Source organism: Hoplias malabaricus, chromosome 17 (genome assembly GCF_029633855.1).
Source record: "Hoplias malabaricus isolate fHopMal1 chromosome 17, fHopMal1.hap1, whole genome shotgun sequence".
Taxonomy (NCBI): domain Eukaryota; kingdom Metazoa; phylum Chordata; class Actinopteri; order Characiformes; family Erythrinidae; genus Hoplias; species Hoplias malabaricus.
This window is the reverse complement of record NC_089816.1, coordinates 12,419,750-12,439,533: the sequence shown is the minus strand read 5'-3', so window position 1 is coordinate 12,439,533 and position 19,784 is coordinate 12,419,750. Positions and strand designations below refer to the sequence as shown.

The following is a 19,784-nucleotide window of genomic DNA, read 5'->3' as shown; positions in this document are numbered from 1 at the left end:
CATAATGGATTTTGGCAAGCTGGAAATCCTGGACCTGGAGCTTGCTTGCTCCAGCCAAGTAGTGTTCTACTGAAAATTATTTAGATCCAGGGGCACTGAACGTATGGCATACGTTTCATTTGCAGTATAATAGGCATACATTAAAACACAATTATCGAAGACAGCTATGATGTCCTTCATTTTATAGAGCACACTTATGTGCTGGAGCACTTGTAGCTGGAGGGAAAATTGTAAACAACAGTTTATTAGATGGTGAGATAATTCACTGTTTGTCACCACCTTGTGGTCATTGTCTCTTAATACACGCAGCAGAAAACTGGTCGACATTGGACCACCATCAGAATTGAACAAGTGTTCTGGGCATGTGTAGTTTCTGTCATATGGTCCAAAATGGCCATACATCAGGCAGGCAGGGATACACAATTCAGACTAAATTTCCCCACAAATATGCCTGATGAAACTGAGAAACTTCAAATTTAACATCACCTTACTTGGAACAAGAAGAAAAAGCTCTGATTGAGTAGACAGAAGTTACTGACATCCAGTCTTTATATATATATATATATATATAGCACAGTCCTCCATTTGTAGCAAGCTGGAGTTTATCATCTAATTTAGCTGTTATATATAGTAGTGTGTCAACAGCACAACAGTGAATATTACTGCCATGTTTAAGGATAATGTTGCCTGTGAGAATGTGATAATGAATGTTTTCTCTATAACAAAATACTCTGAACCATGACGTCTGCCTCAATGCCTGAATGATTTTTAAAATAAACATAGGTGGAATTCTCCTTTGTGCAGGCCAGTACAATGCCCTAAGATACACCTTTAACTGTGGTGACAATTTAGTCTTGCAATGTTATTAAAATTGAACTAGGTAGATTAGGTAGAAACTTGGTAGATTACAGGTGTAGGGTGAAATATTTCCTGATGGCTGTTTATTGAAAACTATTGTGTGCTGTGACTAGTGACTCGTGTCTGACGCTGCTGGAAAAGCTCAATGGCATGGTACACGCCCCAAACCATCACGTCAGACGGCTCTGCACCAATAGAATTGGGCGGATGGAGCTTCCTTCATCACGGTGGGCGCAGTTGCTGGGTGTAAGAGGGGCTCTGTGCGGGTGCACCGTGTGTTTAGCTTGTGTTCTGCTATAGTGAAGATAACAGAGGAATCCTGTGGTTAAAGCGTTAAGGGGGACATTTAAGGCGTCTTTTTGGGGTCAGTCCGAGACTGTGGACGCTGGAAAGGGTGCGTAGTGTTTTCATACTTCCACAGCTTGTGGCGCAGCCCACCACCTCAGAGCTGATATCACTGATGTTACTGAGTGTCATGTCAGCAGAGAGGTCTCTAGGCTACTATAATCATAATGATGGAATTTAATAATGATGATTTAACGCTTAGATAAACAGACACGCTGTTGCAGCACAGTTACACACTGGCTGCAGATGTGCTGTCAGCTTTGCATAACACTTGTAGCCTAGGATATGTTTCAGTGTTACAGTATCTGGGTCACTCTTTTTTTTTAGGATTCAAGGCTACTATTCAAGAACAGAAGTGGATGACCCAGGGTATATTTACAAGGATCAGAGTCATAAAGGTATTCACAATCCTGTATAAACACATATCTAGAAAAAGCTCAATATCTGTTTCATTTAAGGGCCAATATATTACATATTCCCTGAATACTCCTCATCTAACATTTGTGAGGATTGATATATCAGAAATTCCCCTCTTTGTTGCTAACCCTTTAAAACACATAGAATCTATATGAAAAAAAGACACAAACTGTTGCATTCTCATTTTTTTTGGGGTGAATCCGGGTACTTTAGTCAGTCTTGATATTTGTATTCTTGGCTATTGGGATGTAACTGTTGAAAAATGACATCAAGAATGACATCAAATGACGTAAGGACAATCATACTGAGAAGCTGCTGTAGGCTGAAAATGGAGATGTATGGCATCAAAAAACAATAACAATAATAATAAACTTTGATTACATATTACATCAGAAATTATTTATTTATTTTTTGAATTTAAGGAAATCATGTTTTCCATCATATAATCTAAATAAACTGTTATTTAGTGAGTAACTGAGATAAACTTTGAAATATTGTTGCCAGATGAGTGGCCACATGGAGACAGATGCCCAGACTATCAGCCCTGAAATGCCAGCCATGTTTGATGGCATGAAGCTGGCTGCAGTGGCTACTGTGCTGTACATATTAGTGCGCTTCCTAAACCTGAAGAGCCCCACAGCTGCCCCTGAGATCTCCTGCCAGGACACAACCCTTAACCTCTACCTGCTTAAGTCCTGCTCCATCCTGAGTAAAGAGTAAGTCTTGCAAATATAAGATAACTTGTAATAGTTTAGGTAGTGCTTACTTTGAAATATTGATCTAAATCTTAGATTTAAAGGAGCAATTAGTCAGTTTTAGTCATTCTTGTTCACAATATGAAACAGACATTACACTGACAATTGTTTACCTGGATGCATGAGGCATTCTGGACCATACCTGTTTAAGAACTTGAACTAGACACATAAACTGGTTCATTCAGAGAGTACATAGCAATACGATTCTCTGTCTTATTGGGCTTGAATAAGTCAAAAAAATGAATGTCTTACTTTCTGGTTGCAAAATCACTGATTGCTTCTTTAAGACTCTTTTATTGTGATTTCAGCTAAATGAAGGCCATGTGTGTCATCCAGACAGAGGTGTAACATATAATTTAGAACAGGGGTGCATAACTCCAGTCCTGGAGGGCCGGTATCCAGCAAAATTTGGTGAATGCTGTGCTAAAACACACCCCTTAAACCTGGCAATTAACAGATGAGTTGACTTAGGTATGTGTGAGCAGAGGTATAACCAAAATTTGCTGGATACTGGCCCTCCAGGGCACCCCTGATTTAGAATATAACATTATTATATATAGCAGTGTGTATGCAGTACATCGTTTAGTGGACACTTCTGTTCAAACCAACTTGTAGAGCAATGAGAGCAACCAAAGCAATGTGGGATTAAGTGGTTAGGTCAAGGACGTACTATCAGCTGAAATCAAACCCCTGACATTTATACAGCTCAGCCTAGCTCTCTAACCACTTGACTACAATTACCTGCGCACTAATATATTCTGCATCTACAGGGATTGGACACCTGGTTTTAGACCACAATAATTTATTAGTATGGTGTAGGGCCTCCTTTTGCAGCCAATACAGCATCAGTTCGTTTTGGGAATGACATATACAAGTCTGGTATATGCTGGTGGAGGAAAACGTTTCCTGACTCGCTCCTCCAAAACACCCCAAAGTGGCTCAATAATATTTAGATCTGGTGACTGTGCAGGCCATGGGAGATGTTCAACTTGACTTTCATGTTCATCAAACCAATCTTTCACCAGTCTTGCTGTGTTTATTGGTGCATTGTCGTCTTGATACACGGCACCGCCTTCAGGACACAATATTTGAACCATTGGATGCACATGGTCTTACTGGTGCAATGTGCAATTAATGAAAATTGGCCAACAGACTGCTCCAATTTAGCCATGAAACCTTCAGTTTCATTGTCTAACCCTTGTACATGCTTCTGTCTGTTTTCAGATACATTCCACCATTATTGTGGGGTAAGAGTGGACATTTTCAAACAGCACTCTATGGAAAGATGGGCAGAGTGAGCTCTCCTCATCCATGTGGAGTCCGGATGTATCTCCCCATGCAAGATGGAGCTACAGCCACCTTTGACCTTTTTGAGCCTCTTGGTGACCATCTCACTAGTGGTGAGTTTGTTATTTATTCTGAATTTAAAAAGTCTGTGCATAAAAAATATAATGATAATAAATATTATGAATCAAACTATTCAGGACTTCATAATAAAGGTTTGGCAGTTAGACCTTGGCTTGGGACCTTGATCAGTATTAGAGTGCAGCTAGATATTTCCTCAAATCCAGAGAATGTAGTTATTTAAGATACCACTTCAAATCTAAAATGTTAAAATAAACCCTTCAAATTCTAGGACTGTTTTAATTAAACAAATGATTCATTAACTGCTCTAACAGTAATATATATGTAATTTAGGTATACAAGTGATTTTAGATGTGGGTCTATATACATACTTAAATATTTATTTGTTCAAAACGGGTTTTCTAAACTTTCTGTATAATTAAATGTGAATAAATTAATTCAGAGTATTCTGAAGTTTAGTGTTAATAGGAGCCAGATGCCTGAAAAGTTGAATGCCTTGGAATGCTACATCAGAGAAAATTACTAAATGAAGTGTTTACAAATACACTGCCTAATGCATGAGAGATTGTCTATAACAGGTCTGAACAGTGTTTAAAGGGAGGTGCTGGCAAAGTGTTGTAAGGTAATACGCGGTAGGTCTCATGACTACTCAGAATCACAAGAAACGTAGTAGACAAGACACCAGTCTCTCTCAGGGCACCACACACTCACACAGTCGCTCACACATTTACACAGTCACTGACACACTAACACCTACAGACATTGTTAAATAGCCTACCAACGTGTTTTTTTTTTTATCTTGTCGTTTTTCAATTAGCATGGCTCTCCCATGAAATATATTTGGTAACGCTGCAAAACCCTCTAACAGGATCCAAAAGCTTTGAAAACCACAACAACGCAGGTGGTAAAGTTAGATGCTTTTTACCCATTGTGTATTTGCGTGATGTTGTTGTTGCTTCTCACAGAGCAGTTTGCTTTTTTGCACATTCAGCTTTCACTGGAGATTTTTGTCAATTATTTGCCCAAGAAGAGTTTAAGCCTCTTCAAAATACCTCGAGGTAAAGTTATGAGCTGCAGTTGCGAATTGGAAAAAAATAAATGTGAAAGCTACTGATTTTTCAAGTAGCGAATTTGTGCTGAAGCTCTTCATTTCATAGTGATTGACAGGTCTCTTTGGCCAATCAGCACTCTGTAGGGTTTACACGTCACAATTTAGTATCTACTTGACTTGGCTGAAACTATAAACGAGCAGGGTTCCAGGGACCACATTTGGCCAGTGGAAAATCAAAAGAGTCAAGTTGTGTAGGTTTCATGCAGTGGAAAAGCACCATAATGAACCATTTCACACCAAACCACTGTGAAAACACTTTCATTGTGAAAACTACATTCAGTTAAGTTGTAACCAGTAGACTTCTGTTCTCAGCCAGTAACAAAAAGTTGTTGATATAGTTCTCAGACACTGCAGCTAGAGCACATTCTGTTTTATACAGCTTTCAACCCACCTGAGCCTGGTCATCAAGGGCTGTGGACTGTGTGAGAATACCTGTGCGGTGTCTGTTTTACAGATGATATAACCATGGTGATCTGCCCTGGGATCGGTAACCACAGTGAGAAGCACTACATTCGCACCTTTGTGGATTACTCCCAGAAGCAGGGCTACAGATGTGCTGTTCTTAACCATTTGGGAGCTCTTCCAAACATTGAGCTCACCTCCCCACGAATGTTCACTTATGGTAAGGCAAGTGTTTGTGTCCTGTAATGCTTGCCCATAGGAACATCTTTGGCAAGGATGGACAATGATTTCATCATTACACCAGTGTAACGCCTTTGTCTTGGCCTGGGAAACAGTATCTCTGTCCAAAATGTTTGGATAGGGAGTGTAACTACATATGATGTAATATTCTGGTAACCAGGCCAGCAGTCTCTGTTTTATGTCCTTGTTTATCATGTTGAGAAGAAACTCCAAAATCTAGCTGAGATGAACACAGGGCCTTGTTTAATTGCTGTACGTTTACAGTTTAGCATTTCTCTGAGTGATTATATTCTGCATTACAGGTTGCACCTGGGAGTTTTCAGCCATGGTGAGCTACATCAAACGGACATTCCACCAGACTCAGCTAATAGTGGTTGGCTTCAGTCTAGGTGGGAATATTGTGTGTAAATTCTTGGGGGAGAACCATGCCAATCAGGACAGAGTGTTGTGCTGCGTCAGTGTCTGTCAAGGCTACAGTGCTCTGAGGTCAGTGCAAATCTTATAGAATACAACAATATCTTCTTTGCGAGTAAACAGCAGAGTGGCTCAGTGTGAAGTTAATATTATACATCCATTATCTGTAACCGCTTATCCAATTTAGGGTCGCGGGGGGTCCAGAGCCTACCTGGAATCATTGGGCGCAAGGCGGGAATACACCCTGGAGGGGACGCCAGTCCTTCACAGGGCAACACAGACACACACACATTCACTCACACCTACGGACACTTTCGAGTCGCCAATCCACCTGCAACGTGTGTTTTTGGACTGTGGGAGGAAACCGGAGTACCCGGAGGAAACCCACGCGGACACGGGGAGAACACACCAACTCCTCACAGAAGTTAATATTAAAGGAGCTAAATTTAATTTTTATCGAATTTGTCATTTCTGTAAATATACTGGTTATACGCTAAGTCCAAACAAGATTAATAACGGATTAATAAAGCTGGGTTTAAAGATCTTAACTGAATCTACAGTGTATTTATTTTGGTTTTTAGGGCTCAGGAGACATTTCTGCAGTGGGACCGGTGCAGAAGACTCTACAACTTCCTCATGGCAGACAACATGAAAAAGATCATCCTGTCGCACAGGTTAGTGTTCATAGTAAAATGTCTAGTTTTTAACGGTCACAATGTGTGAACATGGTACATGAGAATGCATAATAGTAATATCACTCCTTTCTTCACAGAGGAAGCCTGTTTGGCACACGGTCCACCAAAATGGAGATCATGGATCTAAGTCGCCTGTATACAGCCACGTCTCTGATGCAGATTGATGATAATATTATGAGGTATCATCAGTTTATCTACAGCTCTCAGTTATTAAAAATACAACTGGAACTTTTTGTGTCCTTATGTCTGAAAAAGTGTTATATAATTAGTGCCAATTTTAGCTGTACAGAATATTTGAAGTTAGTCATCCACAGAAACATCTTTACTATCTTTACAGCAAGGGGCTGATCTACTAATACATTCAGAAACAAGCAAAATTCTTCTGATATCATTGGCAGACCTGATGCCCTTTAGTGGCCAAGAGTGTGTAGGTTTTGTATGCAACTCTTTGTCCATCTGTTTTTCCTCAGAAAGTTTCATGGTCATGATTCATTAAAAGAATATTATGAAAAGGAAAGCTGTGTACATTACATTCACAATGTAAGTAAGATTAAAATGGAATTAATAGGAGATTATAAAAGTTGTACTAAAAACGGCTTGCTGAAAAGAATTGACGACCACTGCAGTGATGTTATTTGTTCTTGTCCTTACTCAGGTAAATGTTCCTCTTCTCCTGGTGAACTCAGCAGATGACCCTTTAGTCCACGAGTCCTTACTGACTATACCTCGAACACTAGCAGGTATTTCTAAGAATATACATTGAATTGGGGCAATATTAGGCATGTCAGATTTCCTATTTGTATCTATACTTGTGGCCATTTTGTCTGAATCACTGACTATATGGATGCACTTTGTTGGTTGCTGGCGGCAGCTTACCTGATGCTGCAGTTGTCTACAATCTTGTACCCTTCATGAATAGTGTCATTGCCATTTAAAAAAGGCCTGGAATCCAAATAATACCTGGTCAGTGGTGACTGTTTTTCCAGAATGTGATTGATAAATTCTGCAATATCAAGTGGGCAACAATTTCTAACTGTAAACCTACAAGGTGCACATATAAAGTTAAATGTACATGAGAAAATTCGAATACTTATTAGAAATAAGAGGAATTATAAAACTACAAAGTGCTCCTATATGGTCAACGAAGTTGAGAGTATGGGCAATGAGTGTAGACACAAGAATGTGGTCATAATGTTATGGCCAATCTGGTATCTTTCTGGTATATTTCAATCTATCTTTGGTAAGCTTTTCCACCGCGTCTCTCTCAGACTGGGGTTTAATAATCCTGAAAGAGCAGAATATTTATTTTGGTCAGAGCTGTCAGTATTAAAAGCATTAATGCGCAGCAGGTTAGCTCATCAGTAAGCAATGTGGCAGTCTATTTCCTTGCTCCATTAGACACACTCTGTGTGCTGCTTGAGCTCTGTGCTAAAGACCCTGGTGCTGAATATTTAAGGTTCATGTGATCCATTTGGCCCTGTGTGAATATTTATCAGAGCCATGTACTCACTTCCCTTCACTGCTGTGGCTTTAAGCTTCTTCAGGCTTCAGCTAATCAGTCCTTGTTGATAAGTTAATACATCTTTCCACTGGCCTCAAACAAAAAGAACAGCTCCATTAAACAGTTTGGGAGACTAAAAAAGTAGAATAATCAGCAGTTCATGGAAATTTGTTGGGGCTGTATGTTGTTTCTTGACAGCACAGACTGTTAGCTTAGAGTCTGATTCATTTGATGTATATTTGTGTACATAAACTGAGCAACCGGTCACCAGAAGTGCCCCAAGCAGATTAATATAATTTTAAGCTTTAAACTTTGAGAGACAAGAGAAGCTTAAGCTCCAGTTTTGGCACAGATCTGAAAAAATCCACAGATGTTTCAGTCCATCATCCCTGGTGAGAAGATAACCCAGCTCTTGGGCTTAAAAGTATGTGTAGCTGCCAAGAAGCAATGCCCCAGTTGAGACCCACATCTAAAATCACTTGTATACCTAAATTACACATATATTACTGTGAAAAAAGCAATATGCAAAAATAGAAGAAAATTGGCATGTAAAAAAAAAACTAGTGTTCTCAGAAGAATGGACTGGATACCTGTGAGCCCAGACCTCAGCATCATTGAATGGGTTTTGGATTCCTTGGAAATTGTAATAATATCCCTGCAGAATCCTACGAATACCTGAACCTACGCGTCCTGAAATTAATTAAAACATTTGATGTTACATTTAGTTTTTGAGGGCTTTTACTATCATTACTTATTATGTAAATGTCCACCCAATCAAACTTCAGATGAATGCCTTAATCAAAAACATCTGAGTTAGGCGACATTTCATTTTTCACTGCATGCCTTTTGATTTGCATCCCTCAGTGGATTCAGCTGGTCACATTTCATCCTCATTCGTTTTTGTCTCGTATGGATTGTGTCTTCTGCCTGGTGTAAACTCAGTAGTGAGGGATGACAGGAAGCGTCAGAGCTGGTGTTTTTCAGCTCTGGGCCAGCTGTCATAGTGTAGCTCTCGTCTCTGTCCCTATGCTCTGTTTGGCAGGGGCTCCATATGGCTCTGTAATCACATGTCAGGTGGCATCATCCCTCTAACCTCCTTTATATATCAAGGACAGCTGAGAAAGACAGGGCAATCCCTGTCCTGTCCTGACCAGCAACAGAACACTGCCTTCTGATAACCTCAACAAAGATATAGCCACCTTCCACTCAGTTGGGTCACTGTCTAGGATTCTGAAAGACCTCCTGTCTTAGAGCAAGACACAAGGATTAAAGACATAAAGGGCTTTGGACTTTAGAGTGTCAATAAGAGAAATGTAGAAAAGATGTTAAATTACACAATCTTTACAGGCAAGAGATTTCAACATGAGGGTGACACGGTGGCACAGCAGGTAGTGCTGTCACATAGCTCCAGGGTCCTGGGGTTGTGGGTTCCAGCCCCGCTCTGGGTGACTGTCTGTTGGTGTGTTCTCCCTTTGTCTGTGTGGCTTTCTTCCCATGGTCCAAAAACACATGTTGGTAGGTGGATTGACTATTCCAAAATGTGTCCATAGGTGTGAGTGTGTGTCACCCTGTGATAGACTGGCACCCCTTCCTGCCTTGTGCCCAGTGATTCTGGGTAGGCCCTGGACCCACTTCGACCCTGAGTTGGATAAGCGGTTACAGACAAAGATTGAATGAATTAATTAATGAAAAATTGAATATGGAATATTTTTTTAGTAAGAAGGGGGCAATATAAATGTAAATAAAATTTTCTTCAACTCTGGGTCATGCTCTGGGCCAATACACAGAAGTGATGGATTGTAGTTACAGAACTGTGTTTTCTTTAGACAGTGTTTTTACTTAAAACCTTTAAAACAAAACTTAAACTTAAAACAAAACCTTTTAAGCAGGAATATTCAAACTTTTTCATATGACTGTATATCTAATATAAAATTTAAAAAATACTAGCCATAACAGTCACAGCACCATGTTTAATAAAGAAGATGCACATTCACTGTCACTCTGCACGTATTATGCAGTGCTGTGCATGGTGTAATATAAGGTTATTTCATTTTTTACATTGAATTTCTTCTGTTCTTCACAGAAAAAAAAGAGAATGTAATCTTCGTGCTGACACTGCACGGTGGGCACCTGGGCTTCTTTGAAGGTGCTGTGCTCTTCCCTCAGCCTCTTACCTGGATGGATAAAGTCATCGTCAGTTATTCGAATGCTATCTGCCAGTGGCAAAAACAGCAGCCACAATGCCATCAAGCAACAGACTGCACAGAACTCAAAGGCAAAGCTTAACACTCCACAGTATCCCGTTAAAATATAAAGAGTATGTCAAGACCATTCAATGCCTGAAGCATTACCCGACTGTATACCACTCAAAGGATGTCTTACACATGCATCTCTATAACCACAGCTGATGCATTATTATCAAATCGTTCACCTCAAAATGAATAAAAATATACAGTAGTCTTGGTAAAGGATAATGCAGGTTATGAAAGGAGGTCTGTACAGTTGTATGGGCTCAAAGTGGTCTTTATGCAGCAGTTGATTAATGTGTGTCCTGCAGCGAAAGGGCATATGTTCTACCATTTCCACTTATGCTTTAAAAAGGCATTGAATTTCCCTTTGTGAGGAGATTACTGCGGACCACAGAATGATTTATTTTTATAGGCGGGGGATATGTGAAAATGGGAATTTTAAATACACTGGCCTCTACTGTGCATAGGGAAATGAATCGCAGTGCGTTTTCCAAAGGTGAAAATGGGAATTTGTATTTGTTTCCTTGCCTCAGTCTCTGTTTATTTTGTTGTATTAAGCACAGATGCTAATGTTGCAGGCCAAAGCTCTTTGCTAGCTGCTGGGTAGGGAGCAAGTAGTGAATGTGTGAGCACTTTTAATATCTGAACTAAAAGTGGAAGTATTGAGCAAAAAAAAAAAAAAAGACAAAGATTTAAAATATAAGAGAGAAAGTAAAACATATCTTAAATTTAAATGTTTATATTTATAGACTTATTTAGATATGACTTATATATATGAGTTTGGCTGGATATAAAACAAAGAAATGTATAAGATCAGCATAAAGACATTGTTTCCGTTTTGATAACACTCAAGTACATCGTATGCTGACAGTGAGTGAAACTCAAATGGCTGCAAAAGGGAATTTGGCCCCTGCATCCTCACAAGGATAAAGAAGGAATTTGTTTCCAGTAAAGAAATGTACGCAGTGGTGAAAAAAAGAGTACTTGTTTACCTATCTTGAGTCATTTGGTGCAAGGCCCTTTATTTCAAGATCTATATATGTGACACTGTTGCCCCCTGGCGGGAAAAGGACTTCTCATGTTTAAACTGTTTTAAAAAACAGGTACGGGTTGAAGAAAACTACACTGGCCAAATAGTACAGTGAAGAAAGCACTGATGTAGCGATTGTTTTGCATTTTATTTGTCCTGTATTGCTGTGTTGTTGAAAAAAGCTGTGAATGTTGTGTGGAGGTTTAATGCATAGATTAGTGGTCAAAATGTAAATAAAATCTTTCATGATTTGAAATGTTCAGTTATAGATAAACCTACAGAATTAAAGATTTTCAAAGTGGTGGTTACAGGAACCAGACATCTGAAGTGATTAATACTGTTAAAAGATTTGACACATATATGTCACATGAGATGTGTACAAAAGTGCTGATTGCCTTTTTGAGATGTAGTTTAAAATATAACAAAAAATACATTCATTGCAGAGATTATCAAACAAGAAGTTGTAAGACATAGCAGTGTTCATATATATGAACTTAAATACAGTCGCTTTCCTATTAAAAACATGTATCTCAATTTTAGTGGATTTTTAGTTTACCACATCATTAGAACACAGCTGTTCTTCGCATTATGGGAAATCTTCATGATGAATGGATCAATAGAAATGCTGCAAAATTATTTGGAATAAAATCACATCTTTTTACATTGATTCCATTGAATGTTAAGAAAAAAATTTCATTCTTCTGTGTTTTTGGGAGATGTTTTTCATTCTTCCTGACAATATACTTTTTCAGATTTATCATTGTTCTTAGATGTAAAATCACTCATATAATTTCACAGTAAAGACATTTCATTTGGCAAATTTCCCTATAATGCATCATGTAATGTCATAACACTGCTATATATCAGTCTTAGAGCTTTGTTGGAATTTTTAAAATCAGTGGAATTCACTTTTAGCCATCGTGTCATGTAGTGTTGAATCTAGATCATTACTAATTCAATAATCCCATGGTCCAGAATAAAATGATCTGGGTTTGACCTGTGTAATTAATACTGTACAGTTGATTTCATTAGAGACTTTTAGTAATAAGGTGTTTCCCAATCTCTTTCAAATCTTATTCTAATTATAGTGACAGCTTTTCTGTTTCAAGTTCAAACTGTTAACCTCTTATTGTTCTGTGAAACTAAGTCAGTAGATCAAGTCCCAACAATAGTTCCACGAGTGCACTCTAAACACAGGACCAATCACACATTAAAAAATAAATCTTTTGAATGAAATCATGTGTGCCACAATTATTGGCACCCCTTTTGTTAGAACTCCTTTTGCCAACAAGACAGCACTTAATCTTCTTCTATAACTCTTCACAAAATGGGAGAATACAGAAAGAGAGATCTTCGACCATTCCTCTTTGCACAACCTCTCTAAATCATCCTGGGTCTTGTCCTATAAACTCTCCTCTTCAGCTCACCCCACAGGTTTTCTAATGGGTTGAGGTCTGGGGACTGAGATGGCCTTGAGAGGAGCTTGATTCTGTGCCTCGTGAACCATTTTTGAGTAGATTTGGCCATGTTTAGGGTGATTATCTTGCTGAAAGACCCAGTTTCTTCAGCTTTTGGGCAGAGGCCACCAGATTCTGATTCAATAAAGAGTTCATGATACCATGTGTCCTTACAAGGTTCCCAGGTCCTTTGGAGGAGAAACAGGCCCACAGCATCACAATCCTCCCCCGTACTTAACAGTGGGCATGAGGTGTTTTTCTGTGTACCCATCCTTGGTGTTACACCAGACCCACTTAGAGTGTTTGTTGACAAAAAGCTCTATCTTGGTCTCATCTGGTCCCAGTTAAAGTCCCAGTACCACTGGGCAAACTCCACCCGTTCTTATGCTTATGAGTATAACTCAGAAAAGACTTTCTCTGTGCATGCCTCCCAAACAGCTTGCTGGTATGTAGATAGCGCATGATGGTGGTTTGAAAGAACCTCGTAACCCCAAGATTCTACTATTTGATTCAATTCTCTTACAGTGAGCTTTGGATAAATTTTTACTTCTCTTTCCATCGTTCTCAATGTGCATGGTGTGAGATACACGTGCATCCTCTTCCAGGCTTTGTCACAGTTTATCACAGTTCCAGATGTTTTGAAATTTTGATGATTGCTCTGACTGTAGATAAGTTCATCTGCAGGCGAGTGGCTATTTTCTTGTAGCCATTGCCTGATTTATGAAGGTTGACACACATCTGCTTTACTTGAATAGTGTATTCTCTTGTCTTTCCCATGTTCAAGAGTGAGTAAGAGAAATAGGCCTCTGTGTAACGGCATATGTATACCCCAGGAAAACAGGTGATGAATTACTAATTAAAGGTTCCTAGATACTTTGATCCACTTTATACACTACAGTAGAAATGACATAAATGGTTCAAATACATTTATTTCTAAGAAATTGTTTAGGGTGCCAATAATTGTGTCATTTTATAGGAAATAATTGTTTATTTTCACTTGAGTTGAAGGTTACTTTTTTCAAAAAATCTTTAGAATGAGATTATGCTTCTGCAATAAAAAATTTAATTAATTTTAAGGCTTTTAACACATTTTAACTAAGGGTGCCAATAATTATGGAGATATATATATATATATATATATATATATATATATATATATATATATATATATAATTTTAATGTGAAAAGTACATTAAAAGTAAAAAAAAAATTGTTTTAAGTAGACAGTGCTCAAATGTTTCATTGACACTGTAGTTTTTAAATGAGAAATGGCTCGGGGCATGCATCTTTATATAGATTTTATTGTACATATCATTAAGGGTTAACATTTCAGATATTTGTTATATTTCAAATTAAGGAACAGATGCACATTTGGATGGGTGACAAACTTTAAGCACTGGGACTTAAACACTGTTGGGCTTCAAAAGCTCAGAAGAAAGCTCATGAAACACTTGAAAAACAATGCAAGAAAACATAACCATTTTTAATATCTTGTATAACAGGTATTATTTTTCATAAATGTATTGGGTACACCTAGAGACATGCACTAATTGCGATAAAGTTCACATTGCTCAAAATATTATAAATTTTAACCAGTGTTCCAATGTGCCCTGACACACATTATTCAGATTACATAAAGAGCTACATTAAAATGGATAACATATTCGTCAGTCAAAAAGTTTCACTGCGATTTCTTTGCCATCGTATTTAGAGCCCTTTCCATCAAACTCTAATGGCAGGATTTCAGGATCAAATACACTGTAGTAGCTCTCCATATCATCTCCGTGGACAAAAACCTTCATGCAAAAAAAGCAAGATGTTAAAACCCAAACTAGATTCTTTTCTCAGCTTAATGCAATTGATAAGTGGTATCCAACAATGGTGCTGTTAGCTCACCCTCTCTAGGAGTTTACTCTTCATCAAGGGCTTGACAACATTGTAAGTGGTGGTGAAGTACCAGGGTTGGTGGATAAAATGCACAGCTTTAAAACGAGCAGGGAAAGAGTCCTGCCAAAGGAACATATATTAAATTAGCATAATGATTTTCCTATTTCTTAAATGTTAGAGCTTCAAATATTTTTCAAATACTACATGATGTCAGAGCAATATGTATCATAAACGTGAGCTTATGTTGTTAAACGTATCTAGACTTTTTAAACCGTAACACTGCAAGAGCTTGAATGTAAATTCTTAAACATTGACTCTCTAAAGTACACCTCTTATATGTTAGTTTCCTGATACCTTGTAAATTAATGATATACTGAATAAAAAGCCCACAGTTTACACCTGCTGGAACTTCTTTATATATATATATATATATAGAACATTACCTGTAACATGTCTACCATTTTCTTCAGCTCTGTGGGCTTGATTGCAGAGGCCTGCTGCATGGTGAAGCCCTTAAAATTCTCAATAATACAGAAGCCATTAATCTGAGTCTCCTCATTCTCCAGAAGCTTCTCTAGGATCACACAGTAGGCCCTGAGGATCTGTAACAAATTGTGTTACAGAAACAAATCAAACTGTACTCACAGAAACAAAGGTATGTGAAAGAATTTACAGATTAACAATAAACAAACAATGTGGTGAAAAGAGGAGAAAGAGCAAGATTAAGGACATACAGTGTCTCTGATACAAAGCACTGCTCTAATGAAGAAACTGAAGCAGATTTGAATTCCTGTGAATAAATCATTTTTGTTAATTTCTTAGGACTATAATTTTCAATTATTATGCTTTAAAGTTTTTCCCCTCACCTCATCGAAGGTGATTTCTTCATAGTCCCAGTTCTCAATATTGAAGAGCAGCACCACACGGCCATATTTGTCTCTGCTGGAGAGAATTCCTGGATACCCAGCTTCAATAGTGCTGCGTACAGCCTCTGGTGTCAGATTCTCAAACAGTTCAGGATAATCTCGTCTGAAGCGCACATAACCTTGGGAGTGCATGCAGAAACTTTAAAAACTACATAAGCAGTGTATGCTTTTACTACATCATTACTAGTTGACAAGTACCGAGAAAGACTAAACACAAAATTATGTATATTAACAGGGCATCGATTTGTTTTTGTGAAGAAAAAAGAAGCTCTTATTATCCACTCACCCTTCATGAGATCAAAGGCCCTGTACACATCGTATTTTCTGGCCCGAATGAACCTCACAAGTACAGAGTCAGGTTTTTCACCAAAAGTGTCCTGCACGCCCTTAGCCAGGTCATCTCCACTCGCTGCTTTTTCCTTTATGATTCCCCTCAGCTCTTTCACTGCTGATACTTTTTTCTCTTCAGTCTCATTTAGCTCATCTTTAGCCTACAACGACCAGCAGATATCGCAATGAAACCCAGATATAGTTTTAAAATGCTTTTATATAGTTTTTAGATAAGTTTTGAAGTAATGTTGATATCATAGTGGAAACACATTCTATAACTTTGTATTCAGTAGTCACAGTCACACAGCTCCAGGGACCTGGAGGTTGTGGATTCGAGTCCCACTCTGGGTGATTGTCTGTGAAGAAATTATTGTGTTCTCCCTGTGTCTGCGTGGGTTCCCTCCCACCGTCCAAAAACACACATTGGCGGGTGGATTGGCAACTCAAACGTGTCCATATGTGTGAGTGCGTGTTGCCCTGCGAAGGACTGCAGCCCCCTCCTGGGTGTGTTCACGCCCAGTGATTCTGTGTAAGCTCTGGACCAACTGCAAACCTGAATGATATAAGCGCTTACAGACTATGAATGAATGAATTTAAATCCATAATACATGGGAAGATATTGTGTGTAGTTATCAAGGTCATTTTCATTTGTGGAATCATTTGATTTTTCCTTTCTTTTTATATGTGTGCTGCACAAGATCCTAGTTACAAAACCATGAAAAAATACGGTAAAGTAAAAATTGAATGATAACTATCATTGCCTTGTAAACATATATGTGGTTATGAGTGTTTTCTGTGTAGCCTCAGGATAGGTTGTTATAGCCATAGTGTCCTTTTTGTGTTTGTAAGCACACCTTCTGAATGGTGTGGTCAGGTAGTTTAGGACAAGGTCCAAACACTGGTCCATGGTCTTTGATGGTGAGATGCTCTAGCTTGGCCCTGAGGGCCTGTTCCTCCTCTGACACCACTCGGTAGGTTCCACTCTGTGGACAGACCACTGTGTTATCAGAATGACCCTGAATCAGCTGTTTGAAACACAGTAATCCACTACTCTTGGCCCTCCTGAGGCAGGCCAACTCAAAGGGGCCTTGTGTAAGTAAATGCTAAGCTGCCTCACATGACTTGAGTAAAGCCTGGTTTAAAAAAAAAGAGAGAAAAAAAGAAAACCTTTGTCTCAGATTAAATGCTAAAGACAGAAACCTCTGGCCTGTACTGAGTAATGCCTTGTTCTGAGAAAGTTTGCTGACTATGCTTTCCAAGTGAGCGCAGGTCTGGAGGAATCAGAGTACAATGGAATCACATAACATTCTTGTGACTACAAATATATCTATACATAAATAACTACGTTCTGTTGATTTCAATGAAATGAAACAACACACAAAGGAAAATGTGGTAACATTTGTCATGGTCATTTTAGTTATTTTAATACCAACCATGCAGCACTGTACAATTAATAAAATGTTAAGTTATACACTAACAATTTAAAGACTCTGAGGTACTCACCACCACAGCCATGGCTTCAGGTAGTTAGTGTAGACTTCAGGAAAATGAAACAGAGGGAATTTATCACCAGCTGAGAGCTCCAGAAAAGCACTCAGAGAATGCTGCTATTGATCCTGTTGAGGAAAATGGTTTGCACTACACGATCAAAGTTTTCCTAATCAAAATGTGCTAGAAGGAGGTCTTTTTGAATTCTTAAAGAAGTATTACACCATATTTCCCCCCAAATATGTCCCTCATAAATGCAGAGAAGTTTGTCCTGAAATGCACAAATTTACCAAATCAGATGTCTATCCAGTGGTAGCAATAGGAACCAGGGGTTGCAATGTCTATAACTATTTTGTTTCCCATCCAATATCTAAGGTATATCTAATGTTGATAGTAAGATTTCTTTGAGGACTGTTCTTCAACACCTGCATCCACTTAATTATTTTTTAAACAATACATTTCATTTTGAAATCTTTAGAAAAAATGTAAAATGTTTGAGTCAGAAATATTTAATGTCTTGTTTGTTTAACCAGCACTGTAAACAATTCTGATTCTTTAGGTTCCTGTAGAATTGTTGAGAAATCATTTTAAAAGTGATTTAGAGCTCTGTCTGTTCAAACACAATTCGTTTTCCAAGCAATTTCAAAAATGGAGAAACATAATCTTCAGCTTATCTGACTTTGTTTACATTATTAATGCAGAAATGGCTCATAAGTGACTCCAAGCAGCTGCATCTTTGCTTCAATCAATAACACTCCGATACTGTGGTAAAATCCAGATAATATAGCCATTTTAGAAACTAAGCACTTGAAGGTTCTCCTCAGCACCTAAACCTGATAGTGATTACTGAGAACCACAAGAAGGAGAAGAGGTTTACCCAGGCCAAGCTGATCATGACTTACCTGACTCAGTGGTCTGTAGCTGAGGGGTCCGTCACTAGAACTGTGGTGTGGAGTTGCCCTCTTCAATCATTTGTAGTGGCTTCCCTCCCTCTGGATTAACACCGTCACACAGGATTACACAGAGCAGATTTAACATTAATCAGTGCAAAAATAATCGGAAGAAAGAGGAATGAGAATATTGACCAATCGTTTTCCATAAATATGCTTTGGTCATGTGACCCTTATGTGAACTATCACTAGTCCAAAGAACAAGTTAATGATGATAACGATGATGAAGGATTTAAGCAAGTAAAAAAAAAAAAAATGTTATTAATAGCCCAAATCTTTGGGTTTTTTTGTGAACCATAATTAGCTTATTATTATTTTATTATTTGGAGCAACTCAAAGCACTTCATTAAAGCTGCAAATGGCAAAATATTAAAATATGGAAATATTTTATTATTTTTGGGCCCAGTGTAGGTGAAAGGGGGAAAATATATTATACAAATGTACTATAGTCTGTAATTATACAACTACAACGTGCTGCTGTAGGATCAGTGGAACACAGAGAATAAACAGTAAATGTAGAAACAAGGAGGTAGTCATAAAGCTATGATTGATCATTGTATATTAAAACATTTAAATTCCTATGTTAATAGATATATTAAGATGTTCCAGTTCTATAAGGAATACAGAAGACTTTAGATTTTTAGCTCATTTTCTAGTCATTTCACTGAGATAAAAAGGCTCATTTGATTATAGCTTGTTAGCCTGTTAAACCATTTTATCACATGTAGTCATAATACATGATATAAATTAAGGAAAACTAAATGAAATTACACCACTACACTTTTAAATAACATGACCACATAAAGATATATGCTGAAATTCTGGTCTCAGTGGAAGTTTGACCTCCCATTAGAGAAGTGTCGAGTAACCAAAAATACACATTTCACTCCTTCCTCATTCCCTAGTACGTCACCATAGAACGTTTGCCTCTGACGAAATATGGAACAGGGCAGTAATCCCCTAAATCAGGATTTAAACAATCAAAGAGGGGGTCTGTGTGCCTAGGGCAGGACAATGCTGGCCTCTGTTCTGTGAATTTGTGCAGGAAACTTTGGCCCCAGTCAAGTCTTTGACCACTGCTGACACTTTACACACAAGCAGAAAGCTCTTCATCTTCAAAAGTACCAAAGGACAACAACGTAAAAGCATCAGTTTAAAATTAAACTGCCAACTAAGGCAGTTCACTGAAAACTACTTTTTGTGTGCTGATAGCAAGTCACTGCAATGTATCATCTCAATATTTTAAACCAAGGAATGTTAAATCAGCAGATATGTAAGAGTACATCAAGTTGTTTTTGTACCTCAGCAATTAGAAGCATGTCACAAAACCTACAGGTGATGGGCTGAAATTCTAGTGCTGGTAA

At 38.2% G+C, this 19,784-nt stretch overlaps 2 protein-coding genes across 2 annotated transcripts; one reads left to right on the top strand and one right to left on the bottom strand.

Annotated features, from left to right (window-relative positions):
• Positions 1–1,096: 1,096 nt before the first annotated feature.
• Positions 1,097–12,527, top strand: abhd2b (abhydrolase domain containing 2, acylglycerol lipase b). Its single transcript, XM_066649439.1, has 11 exons — positions 1,097–1,252; positions 1,531–1,601; positions 2,125–2,336; positions 3,600–3,775; positions 5,306–5,473; positions 5,796–5,979; positions 6,489–6,581; positions 6,680–6,781; positions 7,073–7,142; positions 7,258–7,342; positions 10,187–12,527. The coding sequence occupies exons 2-11, from the start codon at positions 1,563–1,565 to the stop codon at positions 10,387–10,389; spliced, it is 1,332 nt and encodes a 443-aa protein (XP_066505536.1). The 5' UTR covers positions 1,097–1,252; positions 1,531–1,562; the 3' UTR covers positions 10,390–12,527.
• Positions 12,528–14,506: 1,979 nt separating this feature from the next.
• On the bottom strand, positions 14,507–18,448 carry rlbp1b (retinaldehyde binding protein 1b). The gene is made up of 8 exons (XM_066648464.1): positions 18,373–18,448; positions 17,486–17,598; positions 16,837–16,965; positions 15,939–16,143; positions 15,593–15,771; positions 15,170–15,328; positions 14,736–14,846; positions 14,507–14,635 (listed from the first exon to the last, which is right to left on the bottom strand). The coding sequence occupies exons 2-8, from the start codon at positions 17,495–17,497 to the stop codon at positions 14,507–14,509; spliced, it is 924 nt and encodes a 307-aa protein (XP_066504561.1). The 5' UTR covers positions 17,498–17,598; positions 18,373–18,448.
• Between the last annotated feature and the right edge of the window lie 1,336 nt (positions 18,449–19,784).

Coding starts and splice junctions, on each gene's coding strand:
- abhd2b (XM_066649439.1), top strand. CDS start 1,563: ATGACCCAGGGTATATTTACAAGGATCAGAGTCATAAAG. Junction 5,474..5,795: donor CCCACGAATGTTCACTTATG/GTAAGGCAAGTG, acceptor TCTGCATTACAG/GTTGCACCTGGGAGTTTTCA. Junction 6,582..6,679: donor AAGATCATCCTGTCGCACAG/GTTAGTGTTCAT, acceptor CTTTCTTCACAG/AGGAAGCCTGTTTGGCACAC.
- rlbp1b (XM_066648464.1), bottom strand. Junction 15,772..15,938: donor GGCCTTTGATCTCATGAAGG/GTGAGTGGATAA, acceptor TGCACTCCCAAG/GTTATGTGCGCTTCAGACGA. Junction 15,329..15,592: donor AAGAAATCACCTTCGATGAG/GTGAGGGGAAAA, acceptor AATTTGTTACAG/ATCCTCAGGGCCTACTGTGT.